The sequence below is a fragment of the Furipterus horrens genome, unplaced genomic scaffold, assembly GCF_987537825.1.
Source record: "Furipterus horrens unplaced genomic scaffold, mFurHor1.1.pri manual_scaffold_4, whole genome shotgun sequence".
Classification (NCBI taxonomy): Eukaryota; Metazoa; Chordata; class Mammalia; order Chiroptera; family Furipteridae; genus Furipterus; species Furipterus horrens.
Genome location: NW_028327174.1, coordinates 119,408,506 through 119,425,376, shown reverse-complemented (window position 1 = coordinate 119,425,376; position 16,871 = coordinate 119,408,506). Strand labels below are relative to the sequence as shown.

Here is a 16,871-nt window from a genome sequence, read left to right as displayed (position 1 = left end):
TAACTTTCCACTTGTTCATCAAGATGGAAAGCTCATATTCTAATGATAAAGGAAGCGGTGATCAGTCTGCAGCACAGCGCAGAAGTCAGATGGACCGATTGGATCGGGAAGAAGCTTTCTATCAATTTGTAAATAACATGAGTGAGGAGATTATAGGCTTATGAGGGATAACAATTTGCTAGGCACCCCGGGTGAAAGTACTGAGGAAGAGTTGCTGAGAAGACTACAGCAAATTAAAGAGGGCTCGCTACCACAAAACTCAAATGAAAATGAGAGTTCTTTTTTCTCCCTCTCTTCTCCCTTTTTTAAAAACATGCAGAGAATCTTCAGATTATGTGTCTAATGATGACTCTATAATAGACTGGCTTAACTCTGTCAAACTGGAAATACAAGAAGTGGGCAAAGAGGAAACCAATCCTGGAGAGCAGTGAGCCGGACTAATCCAAACTGGTGATTTCACATTCAGTTTAGAAATCAATGTTAACCATAATAATGATAGTCAAAATCCAGATAATGAAAATGTGCCATCTGCAAGACGTCCTAGTGGAGAAAACATGGATAACACCAGCCAAAGGCAAGTGGAAAATCCACGATCTGAGTCAACATCTGCAAGGCCATCCAGATCAGGACAAAATTCAGCTGAAGCAATGGGAGAAGTTCCACCTACTAGAGGTCAAAGAAGAGCAAGAGGCGGGAGCCCAGACCATAGGAGAACCTGTGCAAGAACTGAAAGAAGTAGATCGATCACCTCTGCATCCCATGAGTGAAATTCCATGAAGATCTCATCATAGTATCTCATCTCAGACTTTTGAGCATCCTTTGGTAAATGAGACTGAGGGAAGTCCTGGAACCCGGCACCATGTTACAGTGAGACAGCAAATAAGTGGACCTGACTTGCTAAGTAGAGGTTTCTTTGCAGCTTCCAGAATAAGAAATGCCTCACAAGGAGCAGGTTCTTCAGACACAACTGGTGGTAAATTGACAGGATCGGGACAGAGACCTCCAACCATAGTCCTTAATCTTCAAGTAAGAAGAGTTTGTCCTGGAGAATATCGGCAGAGAGATAGCATAGCTAGCAGAACTCAGTCAAGGTCTCAGACGTCAAACAACACTGTCACTTATGAAAGTGAACAAGGAGGTTTCACGTGTACATTTTCATGTTCTGAGCAGGCAAGCATGAGAACCTATGTCAGTACCACCAGAATTCCAATTTGTAGAATCTTAAATACTGGTTTAAGTGAGACTACATCTGTTGCAATTCAGACCATGTTAAGGCAAATAATGACAGGTTTGGGTGAATTAAGCTACTTTATGTACAGTGATAGTGATTCAGAGCCTGGTGGCTCAGTCTCAAGTAGAAACATGGAAAGGGCAGAGTCACAGAATGGAAGAGGGGGTTCTGATGGTAGTAGCAGTTCTGGTTCCAGTTGAGTTCCAGTTTAAGCTCTAGTTCCAGTTCCAGTTCCAATTCCAGTGGTGAAATTTCTGAGACCAGCTCAGAGTTGTTTGAAGGTAGTAATGAAGGAAGCTCATCATCAGGCTCATCAGGTACCAGGTGAGAGGGTCGACACAGTGCCCCAGTAATAGTTGATGAAAGTGGATCTTTGCCCTTCCTTAGTCTGGCTCAGTTTTTCCTCTTAAATGAGGATGATGATCACCAACCTAGAGGACTCACCAAAGAACAGATTGACAACTTAGTAATGAGAAGTTTTGGTGAAAACAATGCATTAAAAACCTGTAGTGTTTGGATCACAGAATATACAGAAGGCAACAAACTTTGTAAACTGTCTTGTTCTCATGAGTATCATATCCACTGCATTGGTCGCTGGTTATCTGAAAATTCTACTTGTCCTATTTGTCGCAGGGCAGTCTTAGCTTCTGGTAACAGAGAAAGCGTTGTGTAATTAGGATCTGAACTAAGTTATGTACCTGGTATAGTGATGGGCAAACAGGAATAACTTGATTCATGTCCACTTTTTGAGTGGTACTTAAATGTAAAGTTGCAACCTGAATTGAGTCATTGCTTTCTGAATGAATCATTGTCTTTTCTCCAATTTCTGCCCCAAAATAAAAAGAAATATTTAAAAGCAATAAAATAATAATAATAATAATAATAATAATAATAGTATTCACTTCCGGCTCTCATTACTGTTGATTCTCTTACTGAAACCCTCCTGTAATTAGTTTTAAAGAGGAAGGGAAGACAAAAAACAGAATTCATGGGTCTACTAATGATGAAACAGCCTCTAAAGACTTCGAATAGACTGTGTTGTGTATGCCAGTCACAGAAACGACAATGATCAGGGAGCTCTTAAATAAAAGAGTTCAAAATGTGCCTCTTTGGGGTTAGGTTCTTAATCACCAACACTATATAAATAGGCCCAAAAGTCACCCTCCTGACCGGTGTCCCACGGCCACCTCTATCCCTCCAACTTTTCATCTTAAGTGTTTGTCATAGGCTCTTTCCCCAGGGAAGTCTTGCGAAGGATGGCTGACCACGTTTCCCACAATTCATGGCCTTATATCGCACGCACATAATCCCCTCTAAAGAATAATTTCTTTGAAAAGAGGGAATGCTGAATTCACCTTGGGTTCTCAGGGGCCCCAGTGGTGGGCATCCTTTAGGTTCCCACTTAATGTAATTGAATTTATGAAAAGGAAGGCAAATCCACAGAGCTGTGAAGACCCTGAGGAGTGACCACTAACTCTGCCCTAATGAGAGAGACAGAAGGGAACAGCTCCTGGTCTTAAGAGCTGACAGATTTTTATTCTGGGTGAAGATGGGGTGGAGAAAGGGGCCAGAGGGGGATATTTGAGCTAAGGCCAGAAGGGCAACTGGTTTGTGGGAAAACAAGTTGTTTCAGGTTGTAAAGTGTTGGGACTGAGGAGCAAGGGTCGAAGAGCAAACCATGACAATTTGTGTATTATGAGTTTAGACTGCATTCCCAAGGTGAAGCAAGCGACAGAGAACTTTTAATTAGAAAGATGAGACATGTATTTCACAAAGACAAGTGATTCACCACATTAACAGAAAAATGGTGAATATATATATATATTTATCTCACTGGATGCTGAAAAAAACCTGGCTGTAAAAACCAGTGGGGGTTGGGGTGGCGGAAGAAAATGCTGGTCTCTCAGGAGAGTCCATTTAAAGGGCCTGCACAGTCCTTGAAAAAATTCATCAACCATTCCAGATTTTTTTTAATTTGGAAAACTAAGGTTGTAGGAAATTTTTCTTAACTTGTCAAAGTGTACAGCATACTAAATGTCCTCCTTAAGGTTGAGTACAGAAAGCCTCACTCTGTAACCAGAAGTGAGAAAGTGACCTTCTCCAATAGAATTATCACTGTACTCTAGGTCCCATCAAAGCCATTAAAAAAAGCAAAAATATTTGCCCAAATGGAAAGATTCATGTAGAATAATGTTCATTATTTTATTAACTGTGAGAAATTGGAAACTATCTCTCCATGTCTAATAATAAGGAATTGTTTAAATGACTATTAGCACATCCATAACTTGAATATTAAGCAAATGCCAAAAGGAATGTAACAGAATTATAGTTAGTAATTTGAAAGTCTTCCAAGGCATACTAAGTGAAAGAGCAAGTCACAGAGCAATTTATGTATTATGTTTTTTTTGTTTTGTTTTAATTTGGTTTTGTTTTATTTTATAATTGATTTGAACCTCAGCTTTCTTCCCTTCACTGTTGGTTCCCTGTGGATTTTTCTTTATTTCACTTATCAAAGCCTTCATTTCTTCCCTTATGCTTTTGCTGTACTCAGTGAGTTCTCTGAGCATCCTTATCACCAGTGTTTTGAACTCTGCATCTGATAGATTAGCTGTGTTTTGCTTAACTTTGTTTCTGGGGTTTTATTCTATTCTTTCATTTGAGCCATGTTTCTTTGTTTCCTCACTTTGGCAGCCTCCTTCTGTTTATTTCTGTGTATTAGGTAAAGCTGCTTTGACTCCCTCCTTGTCTTGGCACATCTGTTACATTGTATGGGGCGGAGCCTTAAGTAATTGCCAGGGTAGAGAAACCCACTTCACTACGTTGTGGCTCTGTATGTGGGGGAGGGGTTGGAGAGGGGACAATGCCACTGCTTGGCTGCTGGAGACTTGCTTGGCACTCGCCCTGTTTCCAGTCACTTCACCCCCTTCCTATATGTGACTGTCACCCCTCTAGCTGTTGCCCTGTTGGTGGTTCCGAGAGTGGATGGGTTTGTGTACATTCTAGGACTGTGCAGGCCCTTTAAATGGACTCTCCTGAGAGACCAGCATTTTCTTCTGCCACCCCAACCCCCACTGGTTTTTACAGCCAGAGTTATGAGGCTTTATCTTCTCAGTGCTGGAACCCTGGGCTGTGCAGTCTGGCCTGGTGCTGGGATCGCTCGCTCCCCAGGTAACCCTCCCAATTTTTATCCACCACTCATGAATGTGGGACCACCAGTTCCACTGCCTCACCGCCACTGCCTCGCTGCCACCACACCACATCCTCTCTGCCCAGGCTCCCCATATCCTCCCCTCCTACACATCTGAAAGAATATGGCTTCCTTAAATCTTTAGTTGTTGAACTTCCATACAGTTCATTTTTATGGCAGTTACGGGTATTTTTTGTTTTGAGCTTAGTTGTGATCCTTCTTATGGTTGTGCAAGGATGCAGAGCTTGTCTACTTATGCCTCCATCTTGACCAGAAGTCTATATGTACAACATTTTGCTTTGTGTAACAGAAAGAAGAAAAAAGATAAAAGGAATAAAAAGAAAAAGTATATGTATGTGCATCTGGAAGTATAAATAGTGGATAGTTGAGGATTATTATCTCTGAGAGGAGGGAAATTAGACATACTGGGAGGGGAGTTGAGGGAAAACTTTATTTGACACATTTCAGTAAAACTATATAATACTCTTTATCAAATTTAAAAAGAAGAGTCTCTCCCAAAGCAATAATCTGAAGACCTTAGTTTATTATAATAATCACAGCAAGACATGATGAAAGCATGAATCAGGACAAAACAAGAGGGAAAGAAGGAAGATTTGACACTCTGTTGATTAAAAATGAGTTTAGTGATTGAACAAATTTAATGGGTTTAGGGAAAGGAGGTATTCTCAAAGGTGGCTCTACAGTCTCAAATTTTGGAAGGGGGTGAACAGCGACATGAACTAAAGAACAGAATGAAGGTGGAGAAGGTCGTGAATCACTTTGAGACATGCTTCACTCATGGGGCCTATGAAACAGTGAGTGGATGTGTTGTACAGACAAGAAGAGATACAGATGTAAGCTCAATGTAAGCCACTGGCCTTTGGCCCATCACACTGGTCCAAGCCACCAATATCTTTACTAATTGTCTCTTAATTCCCTTTACTTTCATTCCTGCCTTTCCCAGCTCTTCTCCACACAGAAGATAGAAGTATCTTTCAGAAACTCTCCAGTACTTCCCACTGCATTTACCTGGAATAAATCTTCCACTTAGGACTTCACCCCCATCAGACTCCCCCTAACAGTATATGCCAGCCACACTGGACACTCTCAGTTTCATTCCCCTCCTCCTAGAATTGGCCTCAAACACACAAACTCATGAACTAACATATTCATACACCTATTCCACCCCTCTTTGTAGATAATTTCCACTCACCATTTGGGGTTCCATTTTCACCTCTTTGGAGAAGCTATCCCTGACTTCCGCATCCCACCACCAATGTGGTCCCTAGATTTTTCTCTCCTCTGTCTCCCTCACTGACACCAAAAGAGCAGAAAACATGCCTGCTTAATTCACCTATATCTTCATATCCTGGCACAGGCCTACTCAATAAACTCAATAAACACTAATTTAAATAATTGATTAGCATATTATCAAAGGAATAAATTAATGAGTAGAGGAATAGAGAGGTAAGACTGTTCACAAATAATCTAGAATCAGAAGTAAGAAGAAAACAGGGCAGCACAGAACCAAAAGGGAAAGACTCCCCATGGCAGGTGCTGGGTCTGGGAAAGGTGCTGTGGGCCAACAGCACCGGGTGCTCAGGAGAGGGGCAGAGTGGAAAAAGAAGTGAAATGAGGTTTTAGATTTTATAATTGGGGAGGATCACAGAGAAAGCTCTCCCAGACACTGTCCATGGATCAGGAGAAGCCATTTACTGTTTGTCGGCATGAATAAGGAAAAGAAGTGAATGAGGAAGAAAGGGCTATGAGAGGGAAGAATGGGCGCATAGAAGACGGCTGTTTAAGGTGCAAGAGACCTAAGGAGGAGGTCTATAAAAATAAATTATATGTTTTAAAAAGGTAAGAAATACTCAAAACTCAACACTTCCTAATCACTGAATGACGAACAGTACTTCTTAACATTTTACTATCGTCTGCACTTTGGGAGTTAAGACTCTGCAAAGCTGAGATATTGCGCATCCTCCCCCTCCAGTGGGGAGTAGTTATTTACACCACAAAAACTGACAAAAACTACAAATTATGATTTTTTTTCTAGAGAGCCAGGTGTTAATCATTTGCCAGCACACCCCAGCCCTGGCGTTCTTAACCAAGTTAATAAACAGGAGAGCAGGGGCAACAGGACAAAAGCTTGTGGACGGCACTGGAACCTCAGAACCCTCTCTCTGAGCCATCATTTGATGAATCTTATTTTCTCATCCTATGTGAATTAATAAGACGCTCTGCCAACAAGATTATTATCTATCCCAGGAGTTGCTATTTCCAGTGGAAAAATCACACAGCTCAGTTCTTTAGATAGTGCAGCCACAACAGCCTCATAAACAACAACTGTTTAAAAAGCAGTGTTTCCAACCAGAAGGATGGTCTGGATGTGTCCTGAGGGGGTGAGGTGGTTGGAAGGAGCAAAGGGAAACCAAAGTTGACACTTACATGTGAGGATCAACATTCCTGGACAGTGCCCCGGCTTCTGGCAGTCACATGACATGGACAAAAGATAGGAGCTTCTCAGCACATAAGCCCAGGACAAACTCAAGTGTTCAACGGCACCTCCTCTAGCCCAGGGCTCAGATCCATTTGCCCACCTGACCGCAGATCTTCTACTCAAAGCCTGGCTTCCTGAAAGGGGCCCAGCCCCAGCTACCTCCATTACCTAGTAATATTGATTCGCTCTTCTTCTCTAATTTGCTCAAGGTTGACAAACAGAAGCACACATCAAAACATTTTTTAAAACAAATCCATGACAGAAATCTTAAATTGAGAAAACTGCTTCTATAAATTATTATTTACAAATTAGAAAAAAAAAAGATTCATTGATGTTCCCTTTTAGTGGGGAACACCCTAATCTAGAAACATCTGTTTCCCCTCCTAGGCCTCTGTCCCTGGTTAAAATTCTGTACCACAAGCACATATAATGGCTAAGTTTCCTACCTCAGTGATAACATTATGTGTGACACCTACATTCCTAGAGGCACAGGAGTCTCCACTCCGAGCACGTGTGCTCCGCAGCCACAAACCCTTGCCACCAGTCCTGTGAAGACCTGTTTCTCAGCTCTCCTGTGAGCAGGGGTCATAGCTCATCTCTCTCATACCCTAGGCCTCCACTTCAAAGTCCACCCAAAGTAAGCTGTGAACAAATGTTTGAGGAATTTTTAATTGTGTCTCCATTTGGCACCCACAGGAATGATGAGGCAATCTGAGACTATTCCAGGCCAGTTATTTATTAACTTCTTATCCCTCATCTCTGTTATTCCAAGGATTCTGAGTTTCCATAAGTGTTTGGGGTCAACTAATGGCCACTCTAGATAGGGCTTCAAAAATTTGTGTATATACTTTTGATAGTTCATTTTATGTATTAACTTCACTGAGCCACCAGGTACCCAGATATTTGATCAAACACGATTCTGTGTGTTTCTATGAGGATGTTTTGGATGAGCTAGATCAACAGACTGAATAAAGCAGATTATCCTCCCCAGTGTAGGTGAGCCTCACCCAATCAGTTGAAGACCTTAATAGAATAAAAAGACTGACCCTCCCCCAAGTAAGAGAATTACTTCTGCCTGATGGTGAGATAAGGGCTTTTCCCTGCCTTCATCCCTAATATTGGCTCTTCCTGGGTCTCTAGCTTGCAGACTTGCTCTGCAGAGTCTATGGCTTAACAGCCTTCAGAATCATGGAAGCCAATCCCTTACAAGTCTCTTTCTATATAGATGTACATTCTCCTGCTTCTGTTTATCTGGAGAACCTGGACTAATAAACTAATGTTAAAAACAACTGGGAGTATACCCATTTCTAAAAGATTCGTCTTGTTGCTAGAGGCCCACCTGGGCTTGGAGGTAGGGTGGTTTAGTGGAGACCAAGCAGGGGATGCTCCCATTCCCGTCACCTGGGGCTGCCATGAGAGGTGTCTCCTGGAGCCCAGTGTCATCATCTCTGATGAAGAAATCACAGAGGCTGCCCCACGTTCTCACAGCACTGCTGGGGACTACCAAGTTGAATGCAGGGACATTCAAGCACACATAACACTGAACATGCTCTGCCATATTTGGAACAGCTATGAAGCCCAACCTGCAACTTATTCATCAAAAACCTGAGTTCTGTCTGAGCACAGATGCAAGAGACCCCACTAGGCCCTACAAGATTTAGGGAAGCAGTAGTGCAGAAAGGGGTGTTAAAATCTCCATTAAAAATGTTTACATTTTATAAATGGAGCTTTACTACAGGACCAGGGGAGTGATATGGTAAGAATGCAGGATTGCAAAGCAAGAGAAGTTAGAGACAGTCAGTGTCTGGAGTTAGAGTTGGGGGAGTGGTTCCAATCTGACATGGGTTCCAGCATCCCGAAGCTCTTTTTCTTACCATTCCTACATCATAGAAATAATTCTGTGTTGGGAAAAAAACGCCTGTTAACGCACATATCCTCTCCCCAGGATACCTGAGGGTAGGCTTCTCTCCTGCTGAGCAGCAGCTCTCTGCTGAGGAAGCTCAGAGGGTCCAAATTGAGACCATCGGAAAAAGAAATTAGGGGTATGTGCCAAGCTCTAGAAGGTAAACTCTTCAGGGTCCATAATGGCATGACCAGCGGTCCAAAAGTGTGCATGGACTGTGTCCATCTCCAGGAAGGGTGATCTGTCACTAAGGGGGGGCTTTTCCACACACACACACACACACACACACAAAAATTTAAAAACAGTTATGCTTTTTCATTGCTTTAACCCAAGAGGTGAAAACATCTGTTACTCTTTCTTCGGGGGAAAACATCAGGGGCCTGGGTTATGTGTTATCTCTGCTGAACACCAGGTTAAGGACCAGTTTTTCCTCAACAGAGTGAGAACCATGTTGTGATTTTCACATGTATTTTAAACAGAAAGTCTCTTTTGGGGCAAGTGGCATTAGCGATGTTTAATATTCGCAAAGCAGAAAGCAACAGTATTAAACACATCATCCATAATCTACACTGCCAAACAATTAGATTGAATGGAAATTGATAAAACAAAGTTTGAATGAAACTTTGCTTCCTTTTCTGCCTATTCAATAACAGAAGTAAGGAAAGGCTCCTTTGAGGGGCTTTCACTTCAGGAAACAGACATTTAGATGGCACTCCAGGATGGCTCCGAATCTAAAGTGGGCAGCACAATGACGATGAGCTCTGATCACTTTCTCAGAAAGCCCTGGCTTTGAGGGTTTCAGATATTCCAATACTGCCAAGGGCATCATGTACCAAGACAGGGCGAGGCATTGCTCCACCTCAGATCTCCCTTCTCCTTTTGACTTCTAAGTGTCCCTACAGTTTCCTGCAGGAGCCTGGAATCATGGCTAGAAACCCTGGAGGGTGGTGAAATTGCCAGACAAGCTGTGCAGCAGCAGCAAGGCCTGGTTGATCCGAAAATCCTACAGCCGAAGACTCCACTGATGCACTAAGCTACCACCTGCTGCACCGGGCAAGAGCAGAGGCTGATGTAAGCCAGAGGCCAGTGAAATGTGAAAACATGCCAGCGGGAAGGCTCACAGCCCCATCACCTGGGGTGCCTTCAGAGGTGTCTTAGGGAGCCCAGTGTCATCATCTCTGAAGGTGAATTCACAGAGGTTGCCCCATATCCTCACGGCACTGCTGGGGACTACTGAGTTGAATGCAGGGATATTTGAGCTTACAAGAACAGCAGCCACTGGTTTTCTCCTTCCAGGTCCCTGCTACTCAGGTTTCCCATTACCAGAGCTTTGCTTAAATGGTATTTATCATATCTTCCTCAAAAATATTACATGTGCTTACCCTGGCTGGTGTGGCTCCGTGGATTGAGTGCCGGCCTATGAACCGAAAGGCTACAGGTTTCATTCTTGGTCAGGGCACTTGTCTGGGTTGCTGGCCAGGTGCCCAGTGGGGGGCGTATGAGAGGCAATCAATGTTTCTATCCCTCTTTCTCCCTCCCACCCCCATCTCTAAAAATAAATAAATAAATAAGTAAATAAATGAAATCTTTAAAAAAAAAAACGATGAGACTATCCTTCCTGACTTAAAAATATATATATATGGCATGTACTCAATGACAACACACTGGGGAGGAAGAAGAGCAAGAAGTTACTCTTTATAGGATTAATGTTTGTTTCATCAGTAGCTTATCTTTCAAAATTATCTTCTCTTAAACATGAATATGAAAAAAACAAATGATATAATCAGATATTTCTGGAACTATGACATTTACTATTTTCTAACAAGAAAGAAAATAACCACTGTTCAGTCATCACAAGTTGTCTACCTGTGTGTGTGGTGTGTGTGGTGTGTGTAGGGAGGGAGTGTAGGGTTATAGGGAGTGTGGTATATATATATATATATATATATGTATACTGTGTTGTGGTGTGCATAGGTGTGTGTGGCATGTAGTGTGTATTTTGTATGTGTATGTGTTTCCACGTTTGTGTGTGGAGTGTTTCTCTGTTGCATGTTGTATGTAGTATGTGTATGACTGTGTGTATGGTGGGTGTTGTGTGTAGTGTGTCATTATGTGTAATGTGTGTGTGTTGTGTGGTGTGTGTATATAGTGTATGTGTATGTTGTGGGTATGTGGTATGTGCATGTGTATATGTTTGTACATTATGTGTGTTGTGTGTGTGGTAAGTGTAGTGTGTGTGTGGTATGTGTGTCTATGTGTTGTGTGTGCATGTGATCTTTCCAGATCAAATTAATAATTCTGTCTATTAATCTCAAAAGAATGTTTTAAACTGTTTTTCAAACCATTCGGACAATATTTACATGTCAGCCATCCATATTATTAGAGTTTTCAATAATTTTAAGAAAAAAGTCAACTCAAAGTTCTAATTCATATCAAGGAATAATTTTTAAATCTAGAATTAAAACAAAATGTAATCAATCCCATCATAATAATATATCATGGCTATCTTTGAAATAACCTTGCTGATGACTTTTTAGTGTAACCTCTGTTTGCAGTTACCAAAGGAATATAGTGCTAAGAAAAAGAATATTTAAGACATTTTTATAGACACTGAAGCAAGAATAAATTTTAAAGTACAGTTTATAAAGACTGTTTATAAAGACTATTTATAAAAAACAACAGAACATTTATAAATAAATAATTCATACCACCCTAAATATCATCAGACTCACAAATGAAAACAAAATAATTTTTAAAGAATTCTTGTAAAAACAAGGCCTTTGTTACAAAACAAAAACAATCCAGCACAGCAGGAAATAACTCAGTAGTTCTTTGATTGTGAATCTGAGGGCCCCGTCACCAGTGGTTTCTGACCAGCAAAACCGACGCTGTCACTACATGTTGACGGTGATGCACAGTAAGCACCAGAAGACGCTGCTTTTCACTTCAGCCTCCGGACTCCTGCCATCAGCACTCAGGTCAGTCCTAAGTGTGGTCACTTCTTATCCTGTTTTGAATCTGTGATGTGATGTGATGTAAGGAGGAGCCTTTCTCTTGAGAGCCCCTAGAACTAATAATGGTTTACCCATGTGCAGCCCACACTGTTGCCTCCCACCAGGCAGGGTCCAGGCTGAACCTCAAGCCATGCCAGCTCTCAGACAGCTTTTTGCCTATGCCTGTGGCCATCCTTAAGAACAAACCCCCCCCTCCCAAATGTTCATGTCTATCTCTTCTTCGTAAACTTCTTGCTCATGTGGACCTGTGGGTGTGGATGTGTGGTATGTATGGGGGGGGTGGGCTGCACCTGAATATTGCCTTTGAAACCTGCCAAAGACCACAGAGAAAAAAAAATTGTGCACCTAAAACCTGTAAATTTTGTTAACCAGTGTCACCCCGATAAATTCAATAAAAAGGAAAAAAAGAAAAGAAAGAAACCTGCCAAAGACCAGCAGCAGGCCCCACAGGCACTTGGGATCCTAGCCAGCTTGGATTCTTGGGCAATAGAATTTGAAGGTGGGCAGTAGCATAATCAATACTTTGTATTTCTATCAGCCTTTCAGGTCCAAATTTAAAATAATTTCAAAATGGAATTATAATTAAAACATTCATGGTTCTTCATTACTGGAGTTTTCTTTTATGTCTATCTAGAGCATATTTTCTTGTTCTTTCCCTTCCATGTCACCAAAAGAAAAAGCCAAGTGTCAGGTGTGGTGAAGGGGTTCAAAGGTATTACAATGAGGCCCTCAAACATCAATACAAACCTGGAGGCTGTGTGTGTCAAGCCTTCCTCATATGTATAGCCTAACACTGTCACCAGCCACATGCTCAAGTGATGGCATGAAGAACAACATACATGCTCTGAACTTTGAATTCTACTGCTACTCAGAAACTGCATCCATTTAAAAATTGTATATCCCTCACTAATTTAAATTACAACCTGCTGTTCAAATAGCTTCATGTTGCTAAAAGATCAAAACCTAACAGACTTCCATACTTTACAGTTTCCATTTTCATGTAATTGAGTTGAAATGTTTTTGAATAATAAACCTGTTTAATATCCTAGTATTACCTGTAGGCAGGTATTTCTATGAGGAGTGAAATCTATACTTTCACAGCACATGCATTTTCCAGGAAACTGAAAACAATTTGGGGGTTTTCCTTAATTTAAAAATAAATTTAAGTCAAAAAGAATAGTAATAATAAGTTCTTTCCCAACCCTAAGCATTTGTATTTTACAATTGATATAAAGTAATATTAAGGGATGGCCACTGACCAACAAAACAACAAATCAGCAAAAAAAGGACCAAATTAAGATTTTTTTTGTTCGTTTTGTGATTATTCAAGAAAATATGTTCACGGTTTTAAAGTCAACATGGGCGATGTTGGCCACCAACAGAGGGCCATGTGATCATATAAATCAAACACATGCATGAGAAATTGTCCTTTAGTGTCTGCTCTTCACTGTGTTATTTCAAATTTCTGCAGGGCAACCTGGGCTTATGTTCTCATGACTCCACTGTTCACGACTGAGGATTGATCAGGGGATGGCATAGGGCACTACCTAGCGATGCTATGCACCCCCAGGTCACTGTAGCCCTTTAGCTGAGGCATGGCAAAGTGACCCTAAGCCCCAGAAGGCCCTAGGCAGGCCCAGATCTTCAACTATTTGAGTAGCTGCTGCTGGCATGTCACAACTTTACACCAACAGTATGGACAAGCGGGGCAGACTTGTTTTAGTGGTTCATCATTACTCAGCCACAACTAACTGACCTTTAGAACTGGATGTCTGCCTTCATTCTTCATAAAGCAAGAAAGAGTAAAGCACTTAAGCCAAGTTGAATGACTTTTTTGAAAAAGGAAAACTTTAAAGACAAAAGTTTAAGAATTTTCCCTCCATTTGAAAAGTACCCTCTTTGTTCAACATGGCAGGTATTGAAAGCTTTACCAAGGTCAATGTATCTATTTTAAATGTAGTCTTTTTTTTTTGAGATAGCAATTATATTAACACACTAAAAGTGATATATTCTAGTACCACTGCTTAACCTCAAAGTTGTTGGGGTTCTTTGTTTGGTTTTGTTTTTCTCTTTTGTTTTTGGCTCCTGGTTATGTATTTTAAAGAAGAAATACAAGAAGAATATTCATTTTCTTTTACAACACATTCCAACAGATATGTATATTTTATGCTGATCTAGATCCCTTTTGTAAACCATATTAATCAATTTTCAAGCTAAGATAAATATAAATAAAAAGCAGCCTTTGAGGCCTCATTTTTAACACCCAGGGTCACATTCTTTTGTCTGTACTTTTTAGTTGAAGATAATCCACATAACTGTTTCTTTTAATATTTTGGTTCCCAAATTACCAAAGTACAACATTGTACCTAAAGATATGATCTGCTGAATTTTTTAACTGGATCTATAGCCAATATATACAGACCGGGTGTTCTGCAGGTTTCTTAATCGACAACACAGTGGGAATAGATTTGTGTCTATTTTAAAAAATAAAAATAAAAAGTCATGCTTGGGGTGACCAGACCTAAATAAGGCACCTCTAACCCATCCCCCTGGTCTGGGGGAGATCTGCCAGGCTGCAGGCCAGGCTGTGGTGGCCTCCTGGTTCCTGAAGGCAGGACAGAAAGTGGGCCAGGGCACTTGGTCACTGCTGGGTATCTGTTACTTAAATATCACAAAATATTTGCACAAGGGAGGAATTTTATAGACCACATCAGGCATGATTTTATAATTCTTTGTGTTGGAGGAAAAAAATCTCCTTTCTAGATTGTGATTCCAGATGTCCCCAGCTCAGCCCCCTTCGTTTGTTGAACTGGAAGGCTGGGGTTGGGGGCCCGGTCCCAAGTTCTCCTCCTGCTGCTGTAAACCAAAACCTGTAGGTGTAGAATGAAAGGTAGACACCAAAGGAAACCTTGCTGGGTAATAAAGTGTAGCCTGTCTTACGTAAAGCAAGGCAGCATTCGGCCTGCGCGACCAGGAGCGGGAGCTTCTCGCTGTGGGGAAAGGAGACCACCCACACTGTGCCTGGGGCAAACGCAGCGGAAGTAGTGCAGCCACCTGCATTTTGCATCAAGGGGCTGCCCAGTTCTTTCAAGTGTGTTCAGTGTGTCCTGAGAAGGCTTGACGCACATTTGCCAGGTATAGGGCCCCATGTCTGAGAGGCACTGGCCAAACATATGGCAAAGCGAGTAGGCGAAGGCATGTCAAAGTGGAGCTAAAGGAAACCAGGACAGAGTGAAGTCACCGTTTTTAAACCTTCTCCCAACTGATTTGCAAAGGTCGCATTTGTGGTGCCCTGTCCCGGCTGCCAGGAGAGCTGGCTGCGAAGGGCTGCGCACCTCGTGGCCTGCAAGGCGACCCATCCTAGCGGACAAGCCTGCATCCGAGCTTTCCCCCCACCCCCGGTGGCCCGAACCCACACGCACCTTGACGACGTAGGTGACTCCGGCTCCCAGCACCTGGTCATTAGAGGGGCCTGCGCGGGTTGGAGGCTCATCACCGGGTCGACCCTTCCTGGAGGCGCGCATGGCCGGGGCGCTGGGGCCTGGGGGCGCTCTGCTGTCCTGGGCAGCTAGGCTGGGCGAGCTGCAGCTGCCCGAAAGCCGTGCACCCGCCCGCTCCCTGGCCGCAGACAGGCCGCGGAGACCCGAGCTGCAGAGTTTCAGGTGGGACACCTTGTGGAGCAGGTGACCCAGGCTGCCCGAGCCATCGTCGGGCGCCCTGCGCAGCGCGTCTCCAGACACCAGGTAGCGGGCCGCTGCCGGGGCTGCGCGCGCTGCCGAGACCTTGCCGCCGTTGCTCACCGACAGGTTGTGCAGAAGGTCATCGACCGATGTCACCGAGTCATTCCTGAAGCGGTTGTACTTGGTGCGTGGAAGCATGCCCCTCCGTGGGCTCGCCGCATCCACCCGGGCGCTGCAGGTGCGGGCGCGGGCGCGGGGTGCCGCGCATAGCAGGCGAGCCGCGGTCCCCGGGGCAGACTCAGCGGCCCAGAGGGCGAGCGGGTTGGGGGAGCGGGCGGGGACGTCGGCCTCCCTCCTCTAACACCCTGAGCCGCTGCGGCCGCGCAGCCCGGGCCCGGGATGAGGCTGCCGAGGGCGGCATGCTTGCTTTGCAAAAGTCATAGTTTCCTCTGATGAGCGGCCAGCTTGCTGCTTGGGGCTGCTCACAGCAAAAGCATGACTCACTCCGAGAGGAGACCCTTTCCAACAAAGGCTCGGTGAGCGCTGCAAATCACTTCCTGTAGCAGAAAAAAAAGGGGGGGGAGGGGGTGGGGGTGGGGGGGACTACATACACCATACACCCACTAACAGCACACTAGAGCCAATCAATTCTCAAATTTCTTTTTTCTACTTTCCCAGCTATTTCCTCCTAACCTTCCATTTTTCACCTCCTATGCCAGAGGTAAATCCAGTTTCTTCCCATGATCAGAGGAACTTTCTGAAACCCATTATTCTATGCTAGGGTTTTCTCTTCCCGGGCAGCCCATCTGTGTGAGCCTGTAAGTATCCGACAACGATGCGTTAAAATGTGACGGAGCCTTTTAAAGAATAAGATCTCCAGCGGATCCTCGTGAATTCTGATTTGGAAAGTAAGCAGGGATTGTTAAATAGCAAAAAAAGAGAATATTCACTCCCACGTGAATATAAAATACCAGTTTCCTGGGGTATTTTTGTTTTTGTTTTTTCCTTTAAAATCAGCAAAGCAGCCATGACAAGTGTCTTTGTGGCAATACAGTTCCAAAAAGAAAAAAAAAATTTAAAAACCCTATATGAGGACTTCTGCACAGAGCCAGTTAGGGTCTCTCCCCTGCTAATTTGCAGCAGTCTTTCTTAGCCAGGGGTAAGTTAAAAACCTACTTCCAAAAAAGAAGAGGGCTTCTTTGATGAACAGCAACAGGATCCAGAAATCCATTCCAAAAAAGGGGGGGGGGGGGTGTGCTTAAAGCTGTATTCCAACTGAATGTGTTCAAGCTCTGGAAAAATGCCTAGGAAAGGCTGCACGTACATGTCAATGTCTCTTCAGTTACTGCTTGCGAC

General features: G+C 43.1%; 1 protein-coding gene and 1 pseudogene across 2 annotated transcripts in view; one reads left to right on the top strand and one right to left on the bottom strand.

The window, feature by feature from the left end:
- Positions 1–16,042, bottom strand: part of SHC3 (SHC adaptor protein 3) — a 255,280-nt gene extending 239,238 nt beyond the window's left edge. For both annotated transcript variants that reach the window (XM_090273986.1, XM_090273987.1), the window contains exon 1: positions 15,258–16,042. In XM_090273986.1, coding sequence (XP_090130112.1) covers positions 15,258–15,713 — 456 coding nt within the window. In that variant the 5' untranslated portion in view covers positions 15,714–16,042. The remainder of the gene's footprint in view (positions 1–15,257) is intronic.
- On the top strand, positions 24–1,904 carry LOC150012741 (E3 ubiquitin-protein ligase RLIM-like; annotated as a pseudogene).
- Positions 16,043–16,871: the final 829 nt, after the last annotated feature.